The 18,278-nt window shown below is 52.5% G+C and overlaps 1 protein-coding gene across 3 annotated transcripts in view; it reads right to left on the minus strand.

Moving 5' to 3' along the window:
- FAM53B (family with sequence similarity 53 member B) overlaps positions 1-18,278 on the minus strand; it is a 55,227-nt gene that overhangs the window by 13,022 nt on the left and 23,927 nt on the right. For all 3 annotated transcript variants that reach the window (XM_054205698.1, XM_054205697.1, XM_054205699.1), the window contains exon 4: positions 12,023-12,747. In XM_054205698.1, the coding sequence (XP_054061673.1) occupies positions 12,023-12,747 (725 nt within the window). The remainder of the gene's footprint in view (positions 1-12,022; positions 12,748-18,278) is intronic.

Raw genomic sequence — 18,278 nt, forward strand, 5'->3', positions numbered from 1 at the left:
AGAAGATGTGATCGATGAAGCACCTTCAGGGGGAGAAAAACCCAACCACCGTCTGTAAATCCTGCCACCACCACATCCACCTGAACCAAGGGCGGGAGCAGCAAGCCTGGAAATCTCCTGGAACACTGGGGTTTGGGTGGTTTTTAAAAAAACCGCGTGAACAACCACTTTTGGCCACCACTTTTGAGCACATTGATTCATTCGAGGGTGAATTTCTGTGCTTTATAAAAGCTGTGCTTTGGGTCCACGTAGCGTACGAGCTCAGGCACCAGACAGTTAAAGAGCGCGTGGTGAATCAGTTGCGTGTCTTGGGGATACAATCGGATTTTGTGTGTGTTTGGGACAGACACTGCCAAGCTTTGTTTGTGTTTCCAGCCCTGTCCTCACGTGTGAGCGCGGACAAGGGTGCAACACCCGACCCCGCAGCCCTGGACCCCACAGGGGGATGGAGATGGAGCAGGGGATGGAGCCGGGAGCAGGAGATGGAGCTAGGAGCATGGGATGGAGACAGAGCAGGGAATGGAGCCAGGAGCAGAGGATGGAGCTGGGAGCAGAGGATGGAGCTAGAAGCAGGGGATGGAGCCGGAGCAGGGGACAGAGCCAGGAGCAGAGGATGGAGCTGGAAGCAGAGAATGGAGCTAGAAGCAGGGAATGGAGCCAGAGCAGGGGACAGAGCCGGAGCAGGGGACAGAGCCAGGAGCAGAGGATGGAGCCGGGAGCAGAGGATGGAGCCCAGAGCAGGGGATGGAGCCGGAGCAGGGGATGGAGCTGGGAGCAGAGGATGGAGCCCAGAGCAGGGGATGGAGCCGGAGCAGGGGATGGAGCTGGGAGCAGGGGATGGAGCCGGAGCAGGGGGTGGTGGGCCACGGTCCCCGGGTACCAAGGGGCCGTTTGGCACTCGGATCCCCCTAGCACGGGTGAGGGATGCTGCCGGAGGAGCGTATCTACGCACAAAAGTCTCAGCTGACGCTGGAAAAGTGATTTCATGGCAGAAATGCTCACGTTCCTGGGCACGGCCCCCTTTCTGCTTCCACGGCTGAATTTATTTTCAGCCCATTGTGTCTGATGAGTCACAAATTTATAACTGGGGCAGATGGGACCGTTTCGACTGTAAAATCAAAACAATGGATGTCATTGCATTACACATTATTGCTATTAAAAGCCCTGTCGGGTAACTAAAATAGAGCCTGCTACAATAAATCACCTCCTACAAGCTTCCTCTGACTATACTGCAGCACCATGCCCGAAATGGTCACTCCAGAGCTGCACCAACAAATCAGCCTTTTATAGGGAGATGGATCTTTTCTGCGTGCTACTTCTGGCAGCGGTATGACCCACTACCGAAAAGCAAGGTTTTATTGCCGTGGGGAGCACCCAAATTACACCCCACCCGAGCCAGCCCGGCCTCAGGAAGGATTGCCTTCATTTTTCCATTTGGGAAACTGAGGCAGGGAAACTCTGCTTGAAGGACATTTGCAGAGGAGGCAGGAAAGGAGTTGATGCATATGAGGTCCAGTCCAGTGCCATAACTTCAAAAGCATCCATTCCTCTCAACATATTGCCCTCTATACATTAAAAATATATGCACTTGGGCCCGACAGAACTCTTGGACCAGGCCCATCTATGATGCCCAACAAAAGCTTTTCTTTTTAGCGCAGCATAGGGAAAAACTGATGCAAAACAACTCTGAAAGCAATGGAATTATTTCAGGGGTGAAGCTCCTCGCAGCATACGAGCATCCTCCCTGGCGTCGTGGGCAGGAGGATGTCGGCTACGTGGGCTTGTGCCAGCGGGCAACCTCACTTGGTCTACCCTGCCTCGGTGGAGACCAGCTGAGACGAGGTTTGCTATACTTCAGCGAATACGGAGACTTGTTTGTCAAAGGAGCAGGGACAGAAAAAACACCATTAACAGTTCGTGCCAGGAGTAAACATCATTATGAACCTAATTTCCAATATTGACTTGAATTTCCTTCAACTACTTGTGCTTTTAAATTAAAAAAAATACCAGGGCAAGGAATAACGATGGCGGCATGTGTAATAGTCTGACCAAAGTTAAAACCAGCCAGCCTCCGAGGTCCTCTGTGCCCTCCGAACCGAGTCATTTTCTTTTGATCCTGAACCGAAGGCTTTTTCCCACCAAGCCACAAAGTGACCTTTGCAGGCTCGCGTTCGTGTTTATTTAAAAAACATTGGGGCTTGGAAGCTGGAATCTGTCTCAGAAGTTACATCAATAGCAAACTATTTCCTGGGATACGTCTGGAATTTAAAAACTCCGGTTTTTTGCCTGTCGCTACCTTTTGGCAATATTTGCCACCGGCTCGAGTGGGTGCTGACGCCGACCGAGATCACTGCCGCCCCTCCTGCCCTCGCCAGCAAACCTGAAAGCTGCCAAAATTTAAATAGAAAAATCTTCTTGCGTGAAAATGTAGACAATTTTAGCCCTTGAGGAAAGAGCTGGGTGGTCAGAGAGGAGAGGTCACTTCTCCCATCCCACAGTTTGAAACTTCTCCCCATTCAGCGTCAAGACCAGCCTGAAACACTTCCAAGCTGGTGGGCTGTTTACTTCAACTTTGGGAGTGTACGAGCTCCTTCATGCATGGGAACTGCCATTATTCCTTAGTTTGAAACAGAAAACAAGGCAGGGGACAGCTTGGTTACCAGCCATCAGGAGAGCCCCATTACCCACCCCACTCCTCCGGATCTCCAGCCCAGGCTGAAGCTGATTTTAATCCTGAAAAACACAAGAAACACCCATCCACATTTCAGGAGGATGCTCTTGTGATTCCTGGTGCAGACGACCCCATCCTGCGACGGCACATGCTCCTCAGAAGACAGTGAAGTCACCCCATGAATAGTGCTGTCTGTCTACGGCGGCCAGCGAGCAACATGAATAGTCCCGTTGTACCCGTCTCCAACATCTCAGCACCCTTCCCATAACAGGCATCTTTCAGGCACAAAGTCTTCGCTATCACCCTTCCTTATCAAGCACATCCAGGGCTTCATCCTCACCACCTTCTAAGCTGGTGCCCACTGCTGCCAGTGCCCTCTCGCCCACCCGTCACAGCCCGCCCGCGGGGCAGACAGCTATTTATGGTGGATTCATACCCATGGGAAGCTCTCCATAACCCTGGGGAGATGCAATCTGTATTTCAATCGCCTCACTTGTTCTATAGCAACAACTATCTGTCCCATACGCTATATGTCATACTATATAATAAGGAGCTTCACGGAGGAGGAGTAGTTTGCCGGCTCCTTGGGACTCCTCAGTGTTTACGGGTACAACTCTTGCAGCAAAGTAAACGGATGGTAGAGAAAACTCAGGAGGAGAAGACATCAGTAGTACAGTGTCTGTTAGGACACATGGAGCTCTTCAAACTGCAAATGCTCTGAAGGCTCACAGAGAAGCCAAAACCTCATGGAGATATCAGAAACGGGGTACAGGTGCCACCCTCAAGTCTTCATTTATTACCAGGGCACTTAGAACTGGCAGGAACCAATATCTCCCATCACATCTGACAATTATTGTCAGCGGTGCTATGGCTTACACACCACAAAGATGTTTGTTGCTTTCTCTCCATGGCAAGTTGTATTTCCAAACACTACAAGACCACCCTCCATTTCCAGCCTGGGCTACCCCTCCTTGGTGTTAGTGCTGGGAACACAGCTGGGATGGAGGTCATCCTCCCCCTCTACTCTGCCCTGGTGAGGCTGCATCTGGAGTACCGTGTCCAGTTCTGGGCTCCCCGGTTCAAGAAGGACAGGGAACTGCTGGAGAGGGGACACCAAAGGGCTACCAAGATGATGAGGGGACTGGAACACCTCTCTGATGAAGAAAGGCTGAGGGGTTTGGGTCTCTTCAGCCTGGAAAAAAGACGCCTGAGGGGGGATCTTATCAATGCTTATAAATACTGAAAGGGTGGGTGTCAGGAGGATGGGGCCAGGCTCTTTTCAGTGGTGCCCACGACAGGACAAGAGGTAACGGGCACAAACTTGAGCATAGGAAGTTCCACCTCAACATGAGGAGGAACTTCTTTGCTGTGAGGGTGGCAGAGCCCTGGCACAGGCTGCCCAGAGAGGTGGCGGAGTCTCCGTCTCTGGAGACATTCCAAACCCGCCTGGACGCGTTCCTGTGCCACCTGCTCTGGGTGACCCTGCTCTGGCAGGGGGTTGGAGGGGATGATCTCCAGAGGTCCCTTCCAACCCCTGTCATTCTGTGATTCTGTGAAAATATAGATACATATATAAATTTTTTTTTAATCTATATATAAAAAAATCATTCACTAAAATATAATCTGTAAAAAGGATAGCTGTGTTTGGAAATGTGTGAACACAAATTAAAATCTCCCTAGTAACAACCACATCAACATTTTCCAAGGCAGGAAACAGAACAGGCAAGAGATAGCAAGGGCTCGTTTTGCCATCGCCGGGGATGATTTCAAATTCTCATTCGGGGCGGCCGTCGCTGGTGTGACAGACGTGTTGTGTCTCCCTTGCAGCTCCCCAGAGCCTGTGCGAAGGAAAGCAATCTGCTCAGCCAGCACACACACGCCGGCACCAGGGCTGGCCCACGGCTCGGCTTCCCGTAGATGACTCAGACAAGCCACCGAACCCAGCGTTCTTCCTGCCGCGAGGTTGTTTCGGCACACAACACCCCAAATCCTGCAAATTCCGACAAAGATGTCGGCAAGTGGTGGATGTGGGAGATGGCAAGTCCCCAGGTCACCACTGCAGCAAGGCGCCCTTTGGAGAAGGATTGCAGCAGACCACGGGAGAGGAAAACCAAGCAGGTGTCTCTCCACCACACAGCTTCTCTGGCAGACTCTGGGTTTTTATAGAAAATCCATTTTTCTCACCTAACGTGGCTTTTAAAATTTGTTGCTGTTTCAATGACAACCATGTTCGTGGTTTGGTTTCTGCCCAAAGTTAAAGCCTCTCTAGTTCGATGCCGTATGAGTAAATAAGAAGGGGAACGATAATACGGGCTCATGTCCCCTCTCTGAGCTCTGGGAATTGCAGAGAGAAGAGACAAAAACAGGATTCTGAGGAATTAAAGGCAATGTTTTCCCAAGTATTTTCCTTCCCAGCAGAACTTTAACATTTAGATCTCTTTCTTAATTAGCACAGTTATGTGGCCATGTAATTGCTTCCAGGAGCAGCTCCCTCCCCTCCTGCCTGGCCTAAATATCTCTCCTGGTATGAAGAAAACATTTATTTCAGGTCAAATTATTTTTATTTTTATCATAGTACCAGGTTTCAGGCCTATAAACACATCTGGTTACCAGCGCAAGCAAAAAATTAACCGATGCGGTGCCAGAGCTAGATGTCGATCCGGCACCCCAGGCTCGGTCCCCAGCTCTGCTGTTAGTGCCCAGGGGCTCCCAGAGTGCCCCATGCCTCAGTTTCCCCATCTGTAAAGTGAATGCTTTGAAGTCTACTGAAAAGCCTGGTTTTCCGTTGCTTTGAATCACAAAGACCATCACACACAAGCCATTTCTACCCCATATAAAGCCAGATGAGAGGACACGTGCGGCCACGTGGAGACCTTGCCATTATTTCAGCTCTTTGTCTGAAATCACCTAACACATTCCAACCCGACATCCTCCCTTCCAACCCAAAACATTCTATGATGATTCTAACTTTCCAGTCTTTTTCCTAGAGAGGCATTAAAAGCAGACTGAGGGAATGCCCAAACCTGCGGGGTTTTCTCCATCATGCTTATCCCCCCCCCACCGTCTCCTACTGCCCACGAGGAGTTAGCTGGTTTTCATGGCGTTCCCGTGCCAGGGAGGGCTCTGACCGTGTCCCACGCCCCGACAGCCTGCCCCACCAAAGGCAAGAATGCTCCCCATAACTTGCCTAATCCTGCTCATCCCTCTGTGCCAGTCCTCCCACGCGGCGAACAGCCTGCCAGAACTGCTTCTCATAACCAAAGAGCTATGAAAACCCTGGCCCTTGTACGGCTTTGCTTTAATCCCACTCTGCCACAGCCCTGCTGCCCCGCCACCAGCAGCGCATCCCTGCCTCGGGAATCCACCCGCTGGCGTGGGTGCCCAGACCCGGCTGGGTTTCCTCCCTGGAAACTGGGGATGCTCCACAAGCTCCTTGGGCCGGATCCTGGTTGTGGAGTTCCTTGCTGGATGGTTGTACTGGCAACTGCTGGGTGTTGGGCCACCCAGGCTGGTCTGGTGGGCAAGGAGGGGATGGAACAGAGGGGTGCCCATCGCTCTGGCTGACACCAGCACCGGGGAAGATGCTGCACCCAGGCAATCCCTTCCCCGTTCCTACAGGGCTCGTGGCTCACAGCACGGGGCTTTGGGATCCTTCCCTTATTGTATCAGTTCTTGTGGAGGATGAACCACCCCGACAACTATTTTTGTCTAAACTTATGCTTTTTGTCTAAACTCAGGATGCTCAGGCGTCGCTTTCTCACTTTGAGAGATTTTTTTTTTGGTGTGGTGGACAGTAGCCAGAGAAAATACAACTATTCCTTGAGGTTTTCCACAGAGACTGATCTGCTTTTGGACACGTGATTGATTAGATTTTTGCCACCCTTGGGTCACCTGGGACAAAGCCACAGCTATCCAAATTATAAATGCACGTCTGGGCTCAGCATCCACCAGAGGGATAGGGAAGCACCTGCTGACACCCCAGCATCTCCCCGGCCTCTATTTCCCAGACGACAAACTTTCCCCCTTGGTGTGACATGATGGAGAAGCTGGCTTTGCCCCACAGCATCCTTGGAGGGCAAGGATGCTGTGCCTGGCGCGCTGTTGCCGTTGCCAGGCTTTGGTGCCCTGCGGGCAGGGCCAGCAGCTCGTAGCTGCCCCAGGGATCCCACCTGCCGAAATATTTTGGTCAGATTTGCCATCCGATACAGTCGGGGTTTGTAAAACTTACTGGACAGGCTTAGCCTAACTGCTGAAGCACTCGGTTGTTCCCACTGGGATAATTCAATGTTAACTCTGCGGTTGTAATCCAGCAATTTCAGGTGCATCTACTGCAGGGGAAATGCATGTGTGTGTCTCATGTCTCTGGGTGAGGGTGTCCATTCATGTCCTTCAAGAGCCTCACTGGAGCCTTGAGGGAGCAGCTGAAGGACAGGGATGCTGGAAAACACTGATCCAGCCCAGCTGTGAGCTCTGCTTCAGGCCTCAAGGTCCCACTGTCTCCTCATTGTGTCCCCTGTCCCACGGGTAGCCAGGGTGCAAGACTGCGGAGGGACCGAGGAGGGAGTCAAGGACTGCACTGCACCACCCATCCGACCTCCCAAAAAATGGAAACCAGAGCGCGTACGCTGTCCTCCTTCCCTATCCATCACATGAACGTTCTACATCAGCACAAAAAGCACCTGCAGGCACCCTTCCCAGAGGCGGTGACCTCTGGCAGAGTCCCCGCGCGGCACCAGGACACTGCGTGGAGAGCAGGGTCTGCACCTCTCTCCTGCCAAACAGCTCCTGCCGCACAGCCCCCAGCCCTTCTCCTGAAATTCCATTACCGAACACATCTGCCCCGGTGACACGCTGCTGCTTTTAGCATCCTGGCTTTTTCGTAACCGCAAGCATTTGTTCATGCCATCCCCATTCTCAGCCCATTTCTCTTTACTGCTTCTCTTCCACGTTTCCACTGACAGCTGAAAATCATGAAGCTCACTTGGGATTAACCTGCTGAGCAGGATTTAAGAATGGCTTGCAAGTGGTTAGGGATTTGGGGAAGAGATGACACCCCAAGGCTGCTGAGTGGGACATAAAGCAAGACCCCCTGCGGAGTACATGGTCTGTGGGAGCTGACGGCCCAGATCCTGATGGTCCAGAGCAGTTTCCAAGCAGGATTCAAGGCTTTTGGGCCCCCTGAGGATGCTCGAGGAGGGCAACCTGCCGGGTCTCACTGTGCCTTCATCCTCCTGAACCTGGGTCATAGGTGGGTTTGTGTTGGTCCTTCCTTACCCGTGTATTAGCCCCTAATACACAAGTCTGACAGACAAATGTCAAGATCTGTTAGATCCTCCACCTGTGCTGAGGGCAGCCCTGTCCCCCGCAGGGTCCCCGCCGTGGGGACATGGGATGGAGAGCCTTACAGCACAGGAGCCAATGTGGGGACTCGGCCATCTGGGTTGCTCTTGTTTAGACTCTGTGTTTTGCTGGGGCCAAGGCCAACCCAAAGAGATGGGTTAAGAGGTGCAGGATGCGATCCCAGCCTGCAGTTCAGCTCCTTGGAAAAGGGACTGAGCCAAGCACACAGCCATACCGTGCCTGTGAAGCCTTGTGTAGACCTTGGCATGGACTTGGAAGGGCTCAAGATGAGCTACAGCTAGTGCCAAACTCCCTATGGGCACCAAGGGAGCTGGGAAGGAGAATCCATGGGCTCACAAGGCTGGAAGAACAGCTACACAAAGAGGCTTTCCAGGCCCTGGAGCAAGCTTTTATTCCCCAAAGTCTGCAGAGTGAAGCAATGGCAGCAAAATCATCTGGACGTGATTCCCCATCCACTCAGTGCTGTGCTGAGGCAGCATCTCCACCAGTGGAGTCCATTTAGGGGTCTGCCCTACCTGCCACACCGTCTGCGTGCCCTTCATTTGCAAAGGCTGGCAATTAAAGAGCAGAAAATTGCAAGAAGCCTTTGGAAAAAAAGGGAAAAAAAGGCTTCATTGACATTTGCAAAGATAAACTCATTAATTCTGTTAATGAGGGATCAAAGCCTCCGAGTCTGCCATGGCCGTTACCTTGGGAATATTGCTCCCCACTACTCCATGCTCTCCTCTGGTGCCCCTGTGAGGTGGCCCAGCACAAAGTGATGAGCAAAGAGCAGGTGACTTCTGCTCTGCTCCCCCAGCACTTCCAAAACGTTCATCTTACCACGGTAACCATGGCACAGGCTCTCAGAATAGCCAGAGGAATAAAAACAGTCCCATCCCTTTGATCTCCTCCCTTTGTTCAGCAGTGAGCACTCCAGCAGATGCAGCTGGGGCACACGTGCACCCATCACACCGAGGCCTTGCAACTCATTTAACATTTTGGTCCCATCCTGAAAGGTCTTCATCACCTCCACCTCCTCCCAAGGTGTCGAGCAGTGTGTCCAGGGGGATACAATGGGCACGTTCAGCAAGACCAAACCACTGGTCATGGCAAGCAGACATCCCAGTGGGCAACCAAACGAAGGTGCTCGCTTGCCCGTGCACAATGGGTTCTGCGTGGGATATTGTTACCTGTTCACCCATGCAACCACATGTGCTACTAACATGTTTCCATGCCAAATTGCCCAGAAGCTACAAAACCCCTGTGATATGCAAACGTGACCCTTTGCATGGCTCCTCATCGCCCTTTGCACACGTGCCTGTGTGTGCATGTAAACCCCCATGGGAAATATAAATGCAAGTTACGCTTTGGATTTCCAAATACAGCCCCAGAAAGTGCCATCGGAGGAGAAAATCATAGAATGCTTAGAGTTGGAAGGGACCTTGAAGATCATCTAGTTCCAACCCCCTGCCCTGGGCAGGGACACCTCCCACCAGACCAGGCTGCTCCAAGCCCCGTCCAGCCTGGCCTTGAACCTCTCCAGGGATGAATGTGGAGGATTATTCTGGGCACTGCTGGGCACGCAGAAAGGAGCAGCCCATTCCCCAGCCCCAGTGCCTGTGCTCGGGGTTGCATCATAGAATGGTTTGGGTCAGAAGGGACCTTTAAAGGCCATCTAGTCCAAGCCCCTTGCAATAAGTAGGGACATCTTCAACCAGATCTGGTTGCTCAGAGCCCCATCCACCCTGACTTTGAATGTTTCCAGGGATGGGGCATCTCCCACCTTTCTGGGCAACCTAGGCCAGTGTTTCATCACCCTCAGCGTAAAAAATGTCTTTCTTCCCCCTCTTTCTCCCAACCACTCTGTGCCGTGGGCTTTCTACCTGGTCAGCCCATTTCCACAGCCCGTCCATAACCTCCTCTCATGCCGGTGGGTTATTAACGGAGCCTCGAGGAACACTGTGGTCATCAGCGTGTGGTGGCAAAGGCAGTTTTCACATGCTGGTTTTAAAGTGAGGCACCACCTGGGAACAAGCCGTGAAGCCACTTTCTGAGCAAGTTGGGGGATGTGGCCATCACTCCGCATTGCTCCCAATTTGGGGACAGTCACCTTTGTCCCCTGCCCGCCCCAGCAGTTCATGGGCTCTGTGCCTGTGGGCTCCAGGAAGGGTGGGAAGGCGGGCGTTGAAGGGGCAGCCTTGGCCTCCCTGCCGCTGGTTTTGAGGCAATTTGGGTCTTTTCCAGGCTTTGGTTTGACGGGAAACTCCTGCACGGGCTTGCAGGACATCCTGCACCACACACAGAGTTGAAGCAACGAGCGGCTGCCCCGTACAGAGAGAATTAGGAGGGGGCACTTGTGCTATTCCAACCTGCGGCCAGTAAAATATAATAACACATGTAAGTGGTTTTTACTGCCTGTCCTACTTATTAGCTAATAAAATAAGCATAGCTTATTAAACGTTGCTGGCATGGTTTATCAAAAGACAAGGGCAATGCCTCGCGTTTTTCCCCTGCAGTCACACAAATATGTGATTCCCTCACCCTTTTTATCCTCTAAGCTCCTCTGGAGGAGGACAAGCCAATCTCTTCCTCCAACCCCACCGCACGCCTTCAAACTCCCGCTGCGCTGCCAAGCATGAAACGCCATAAAATATCACGTTCTTATAAGAAAGAGAAAACGCACGGACAACATCGGATGTCACCCAGCTGGGGAACCGCAAGGGGAGAAACGCCACGCCAGCTTCTCCTTCCCACCTGACGAATTGCTGCCAGCAGTTCCCCTGCGAGAAACAAAATGGAGCACACGAGGACACCTCGCGCCGGGCGGGCTTTGCTGGCCACGGCTGTACAAAGAGCGTAAGGGAAATCAGGGCTGATGCTCCTGACACGGTCACCTCTGGGATGAAACGTAGCAGAAAGCGCAGAAGACAATCACATCGAACCGAAACCATGGGGGAAGTTTTCTGGCTGTCAAAGGTGACAGCCCACCCTGGTGAGGGAGAACCCCCTGGGATCTTCAGATTCCCCACTATCCCCATCCTGCACAGAGCTGGTGGTGTCGTTGACTTTATGGCTATAAATTACTGATGTGGAAAATGTCATAGAATCATAGAATGGTTTGGGTGGGAAGGGACCTTGAAGATCATCTCGTTCCACGCCCCTGCCCTGGGCAGGGACACCTCCCACCAGCCCAGGTTGCTCCAAGCCCCGGCCAACCTGGCCTTGAACCCCTCCAGGGATGGGGCAGCCACAGCTTCTCTGGGCAACCTGGGCCAGGGGCTCACCGCCCTCACAGCAAAGAATTTCTTCCTGAGATCTACTGAAATGTCAAATCATAGAAGTGCAGAAAAAGCAATGTTATGGGTGCGAAATGGAAACGCTGCTCGCACTGTCCTTCGGTGCGGCCTCTGGCTTCGGCTCTCGCTAAAGTCCCGTCACTCGGTCTCGCAGGGAGAGGAACCGGGGGGGCAAAATCCTCCCCGGGCCGCACTTCAGATCTGTTATCTGGCTTTGCGCGGCAGACTGAAGAGGGAGGTTGTGCTCTGCGTTTGCAACTGAAAATGAAACGTGATAACATCTCCAGAGTGGAAAATTACAGAGGCTAAGAGCAAGCAAAGCCCGTGGTGGTACGAATCCGGCTCCTGATGGAGCCAGGGCTCAGCGCCTCAGGCTGCGGCCTTCACCTCGCCACCGCAGGCCCGGGGCTCCTCTCCTGAACTCAAAAACATGGGGTTTAACATATTCCTGCTTGAAATGCCTGCCAGGATGAAACAACGACAACGACGGACTTAGCGTTCAAAAATCGGCGCAGAGCAGAAATGTGGGAATTTATTAAAGAAATCTGTTTGGAGGGGAAGGGGTTTTCTGCTCGGACAGAAGGACGCGCTTCCCCGTAGCACCCCCGTTACTCTGCACACCGCAGACCCACCTCGGGAGGATGCTAAAGGATTTTTTAGAGAAGCGGAGAGCAGCATCGCCGGCTGCAGGGATGGCACCGCTGCCTCTTACCTGCGTCATCTTGGCGAGGTCCAGCGAGGGCCGTTGCTCCTGGACCTCCTCCGGTCTCCGTCGCTTGACCCCGACTTTTTTGTCGTTGAGGACGCAGGGCTGGGAGCGGCTTCGGGAGAGCCCACCGGACCGTCGGCCCAGCTCCGGCGTGGAGGCGGGGGTGCTGCTGGCCGAGGGCGGGCAGTACTCCGAGGAGGAGAAGCGGTCGTGCGAGCAGGAGAGGGACCTCTGCATGTCCACCCGGTCTCCTCCGCGCCCGCCAGCGGCCGATTTCCTGGGCTGGCATCCCAGCCGGCTGCTGAGGGCGGGATGGTCGCCGGAGAGCGGGTTGGACCGCGACGGCAGGCTGAAGCTGGAGCTCCTCTGCATGGTGGCGAAGCCGTTGGAGTAGCGTTGCACGCTCCCCCCGCTGTAACACCGCCGCTTCTCAACCGGCGTCCAAACCTTCGAGCCTAAGGGTCTCCACGAGGTGCCGCAGCCGGACATTTCATCGGAAAACGAGAGCGAGCGGCACTGGCGCTTGCTGGGGGGGGCCGCAGGGTTGCCGTGGGGGTCGCTGAGGCTGAGGTCTTTGATGAGGTTGGTGACGGAGCAGGTGCTGGCCGTCTCCCTGGGCCAGCGCGAGCCCTCCTCGCCCTTGTCCGACAAGCAGTCCCAGATGCTGGCACCCGGCTGCTCCAGCTGAAGTGGACATTTCCTGCTGAGATCTCTCCATCTGTCATTTTCTGGTTCAGAAAGGAGGGAAAGAAACAAAACAAAACAAAACAAAACACACATGCACAGGCATTAGCATTAATTAATTCTGCAATTTGCTTTCTACATCCATAAACAAAAAGAGTAGCATATGGGATGTTTTCCAGTACAAATTAATTAACTCTTGGAATATGGTTTTCCGAACTGCCAGCAGAGCGGCTGCTGCAGCATATAGATGGAGAGAGAGACAAAATGATAATCGCAGCAGCAGCAAAACTGCTAGAAGGAGATAAAAACATGCCTTTGAATATCCAGATTGCACTAGCTAAGGGACACTGAGCATTATAAACTGACATGGCCATTGCCTTATCTCTTGTGCTGAATCGTGTCTCAGATGCGTGCGGTTTGTCCTGCGCTCCACAATCAATAATGGCCCGAGGGGTTCACACTAACTGGAAGTGAAGAGCACAAAGCTGTCGCACTGCTGGGCTGAGGTGGACAAAACACCAGAAAGGAGGTCAGAGAGAGCGGTTGGGACGGTCCTGCCAGAAAAGGGAGCGCACCCCAGGCATCGAGCTGCCTGTCATGGCACGGAAATACCAACAAGGTCATCAGAGTCTACAGGAAACCAAAAGCCATCCTGACACCCATCGGGCTGTCTTGCTCTCAGCCGTCCCAAAGCTAAAACAGTATTGCTCCAATGAAGCCAATAAAACCGTATCCCCACTAAGGCTCCAAGCATCTCTCCCAAATCAACCCAAAGATACTGCATCTAATGAAAGCTGGTGCACCCCATAAGCTCTAAGAGGATACAATCACAGAATGGTTTAGGTGGGAAGGGACCTTGAAGATCATCTAGGTCCAACCCCCATGATAAACCTCCAGCGGTTCTTTGCGAGATGCTGTTCTTATGTCCCTGTTGTGAGGCCCATTGCCCATCTCCCCTCTGTTCCCCCAAGTCCAGGGCCAGTTGGGTGCTGTGGCCAGGTGCCCCCCTGCCCGGTTCCCCACTTGGAGCGGGAAGGTGCTATGGGAACGGGGTACCCACACCCCTGCTCTTCTACAGCAACCCTGGCTTAGCGTCTCTTCTGCCTTGAAAATCCCAGTTGTACCTTGCACAGCCAATTGTTTGCATTTCTGCAATAAACATAACGTCGAAGCATTTATTTAAAGGAACAAATTGCTTAATAGGTTGGCTTTTTTTTAAAAAAAAACAAACATTTTTTTAACATTTCTGCCTCTCTCTTTCATTTAGCTTGTTTACATGGGAAACTGTTCCCCCTGTAAATCCGGCTGGCATTAACAGCCTTCCAACACAGCACAGCAGAAGAGGGGGGGAGACCTGTTGCATGGTTTTGCGGTCGCCATAAAAAAAAATTCCTTTTATCAGATGGGTTTTGCAGCACCTGGGTAAAACTCCGAGAAACCTGCACCTCCGAAGTCTGCGGGCTGAAATGTATATGGCTGTGGAAGGCTGCAAACCCAGCTGCAGCCCGCAATCCCACTGATGACGGTGTCAAAGGAGAGGATTAAGGGTGACGATCTCATTCCCGCACAGGGTCCCGCTGATGATAAAAGAAGAAGAAAGCAAAGCAGCACCAAGGTCTCGTTCCCCGGCGCGGGCGAACGGGGCTCTCTGCAGATACGCCGTTGACGCTCAACAGGAAAACCATGGTAGGACAACCCCATCGTCTGCGGCAATGGAAAAAAGTAATCACCCGACAGACCTCCTCTGGTGACTGTTTTTGTCGTCGGCTGCTGCGAACGGAGGCAAACCGTGCTCACTAACCGTCGCTGCAAAGTTTCAGGTGATGGTATCTAAATCATGCAATTTTTTTTTTAGGGGGTTTGGGGTTTTTCTACTGGGGCAGCTGTGGATGAATTAGAAGCCGTACCCAGCCCTCAGCTGTAGGTACCAGCCTGACAGGGAAGATGCAGCAGCGCAGAACACTTCCGACCAAGGCTCGGTTTCAAGTCAGGAAGGTCAGATATGGGAGCCCCTGCACCACTCGTGGCCAGTTTTCCCATTTCTCCCTGCTTCCAGCTGCTGCCGTAACAGCTCCAGCCACAAACAGCCTGGCTCTGCCCTCAATTACCGCCCGGCATTTCAACTCCCGCCGTCCTCATTTTAATAAACACAATGAAAAGCGAGAAACCTGTGCTGAACGGATACATCTATGTTTAGATCTTTATTATTTCCCCCCCTCCCGTATCATGCTGCCAGCAGAGAGATTCCTTAGGTCAAGTCAGCAGACAAAAGAAACAGAAATAGAAGCTGATTTTTCATGGCAAGCTGCCACCATCCTCCGGCCGGAGACGTCCCACTGTACAAAAGGCCTCGGTGAGGAGGATACGGGACACCTTCCTCTTTCACCCCTGCTTCAGCACAAACAGCTATAAATCTTCCAAACCTCACCAAGAGACCGGTAATCGCAGCGTTATCCCCAGCACCAGCTCAGGATTCTTTGCTTTTCCCCTTGCACCGTGAAAGCTGGTTTTTTTGGGCAGGACCCTGGCAGAGCCTGGGCCCCCCAAACCCTCTGGATCGGTCCAAAATTACCCGGATAACCCAGAAAATAGTTTTTTCAGTGCAAATAGAAAACTGTTTGCCCTGAAACAAATTGAAAATGGGGTAGTCTAAGGGCTGAGGGTGTAATTAAAGGACTTGGGAAAGCCTTATTGAGGAAAAACAGCTGGTTTTCTGTTCAATTTTTTAAGACTGAGATTCACATCCTGAGCAGGCTGATAACGATAATTGCAGCGGAGCCATTAATACGGCAGCAGTTAAGCGTGTATTAATTTTCTTACATTGCAAACCTCAGCTTCATTTACCCCAAGGCAGTAATTTGTTCCAGGATAAAACCCACCATGAGAACCCCTCGGTTTGCTTCGCTGGAAAACTCTCCTTTTCCTATTGGAAAAACGATAGGACAACATTTACAACCAGAGCATGATGTAAGTGTGGAATGAGGGGCTCTTCCCCGGCTTAAACAGGTCCTTCTTGGCTGTTAGTGTCCTTGGATGAAATAGCATCTTCCTTTTGGATTTTAACTTGGAGCTGCAAAAATAAACACTTCAAGCCACTTGATGAGCACATCCAGCAAATTTCTTCCGAGACATTTTGATCTGCAAATCCGCATTTCCAGGGTGAGGCGACAGGCAGTGAATTTTCTGGCATCTCTTTGGTTGTGAAATAGCTTTCCGGCTCCCAAGACACAGAGGGGTGTTATCGGCAGCCTGGGGAGGACTGAATTTCTCGTCCTGCCCTCTCTGGCCACGGCAGCAGGAGCCTGAACCCTCTTACAAACCATGCACAAAGCAGCAAGAAATTCAGGTTCCAGCTGCAAGCCTCCAGGCTGCCCCGCATCAGGGGCACCCAAACCTGAACTATTTCTGCTTTCCAAAGCAGGGCTGAGATAGTTAGCTCCGATTCAGCCCCGGAGAGAGTGACCAGAGTCCCGGCTCCTGCGTTGACCCCCAGCCTGCACATCTTCCCACCGCCCTGCCCGTGCCCGGCACAGTTTGATGGCAGCCATTCACCCTGGGGTGGGGGAAACCGGGGGGAGCAGCCCTGGCAGGCATGCTCCGGGAGGGAGATGCTGGGTGTCAAAGAGCCGGAGCGCTCAGGGTACGGGTGAAGAGTGGCCGTCACTGCATCTGCTCTCCGTGAGCAGGACTCGCCAGGCTGGGCAAGCGGCAACAAGCCCCAGCATGTCCCAGGCTCTGCCTGCCCAGCCATCCTCACCTGGTTTATTTTTCCCCGTCTCCTGTTTTCAGAGAAAATCCGGAAGCCACCTGCACGCAAGCAGGGCTCAACCCACCCTGGGACCATCGATAAGCTGCTCAAACACCACCAGCACCGCTATCTATTCCTACATTTCCTTTCAGGCAAAACCCAGACCTTCACTTTTAAGAGTGAAGATGAACCCTTACAACATCCATCTGTTCTCCCGAGCAACCTTCACCGCATGAAAAAAGCCCCGTGGTCCAGGGCACGAGGCCCTCGCGGGCTGAAATCACGTCCCAAAATCAAGGAGAGGGGCGTTATATCCTCCAGCTATCCCCGAGAGCTTTGCACAGGTTCCCGGAGAACGGGATCCACCCTGAAAGCATCGCAGCCAGGTTTCCAAACGCTGAGCTCCAGGTGTTGCAGGAGCAGTGCATGGACACGCCAAGCACCTTGCAGCTTTGGGATGGTCACAGCCTTTGTAAAACGACTGCTGTGTTCCTCTGGTGACACAGAGTAAATTTTAATGACCACATTCATAACCACAGAGAAGGGTGTAAAACCAAAACGCTGACACAACTTTAACTACAGCGACACAAATGTGCTGCTATAATATTTTTACAGTTCCTTTTTATGCATAATGCATGATCCTTCTGCTCAAGTTTCCTCTACGTTCTTTTCCCGTGAAATAATTTACATTAATACATAATTTATTACGGCAACTTGTAAAGCAATTAGGGATCTCAATCAATTTTTCTTCTCCTTTTTGGCAGATAAATTCTGTTTGGATCCTAACCCAAACATTTCTCTTCACGCGGGTGAGCATACAATTCCCTTTTTTCCCCATGTCGTCCAAGTCAAATTTCGGTCTCCTGGCCTCCGTGCACGGGGGAAGAGGCAGCCGGCATTTTCCACTGCCCCCTCTTTATGTTCGAGAGATGATTTCTAAATGTGGAACAAATTTAATGGTTGTAATTAGCTGACGGCAGTGCCACAGAGCCTTCCCATCACACAAATAAGATTAAAATACGATGCGCGGAGCCGTGCTTCATCGGGAAAGGAAAACAACAGCCCCCAAACCCACCGCTGGAGAATAAACACTCAGGAAAAACGCTGCGGGCTCCTCGTGCCAACAGCCTGCACGGGGGAGGGAAATTCCCCACCTCGACGGCGAAACGTGCCCTGCTCTTCAACGCGATCCCCTGGCGAGGTCTCCCCGCTCCAGCTGCGTCTCCTTGGCTTCCCCTGCGCCGCTTTTTCTCCTTGCGGCTCGACTGTGCTTGACCATGCACCGAGATGTTGTTCTGCACTGATGGCTTTCCGAAATAATGCCGGAATCCCAGGAAATTCAGAAAGAGGAGACCTGCAAGCCCTGCACTGGGAGCTTTTGGGATGCGATCGAGGGGCATCACGCCCCATGAGCTGGGTTTCCTCCTGGCTCCTTGGCTGTCCTCCATCACCCACACGGCATGAAAAGTAATTTCCAGGGAAGAGGCGTGCAAGACAAGACCCAAGGCTGCCATGCCCCGGCACACTCACCTCTTGGACCACTGGCGTTGCCAAACCATGCCGGCAGAGGAGTGTGCTGAAGAAGGCAGGAGTTGACCTTCATGCTCCGTCCATCACCCTGCTCTACTGCAGCGCTCTACAAGGACAAATTCTGGGGGTGCTTCCAAGGTGAAAAGCAAATGACGGTGACTTTTCAAAGAGCATTTCACAGACGATGTATGCAGGCTCCGTCCCTGATGGGCTCAAGCCCATCCTCCCCTTCCCTTTCACAAGCCGGGCTATGCATGCAAGGCCCACCGCGCCGGGACTCCGATCCTGCGGCCAGGG

The sequence above is a fragment of the Rissa tridactyla genome, chromosome 6 (genome assembly GCF_028500815.1).
Source record: "Rissa tridactyla isolate bRisTri1 chromosome 6, bRisTri1.patW.cur.20221130, whole genome shotgun sequence".
Classification (NCBI taxonomy): domain Eukaryota; kingdom Metazoa; phylum Chordata; class Aves; order Charadriiformes; family Laridae; genus Rissa; species Rissa tridactyla.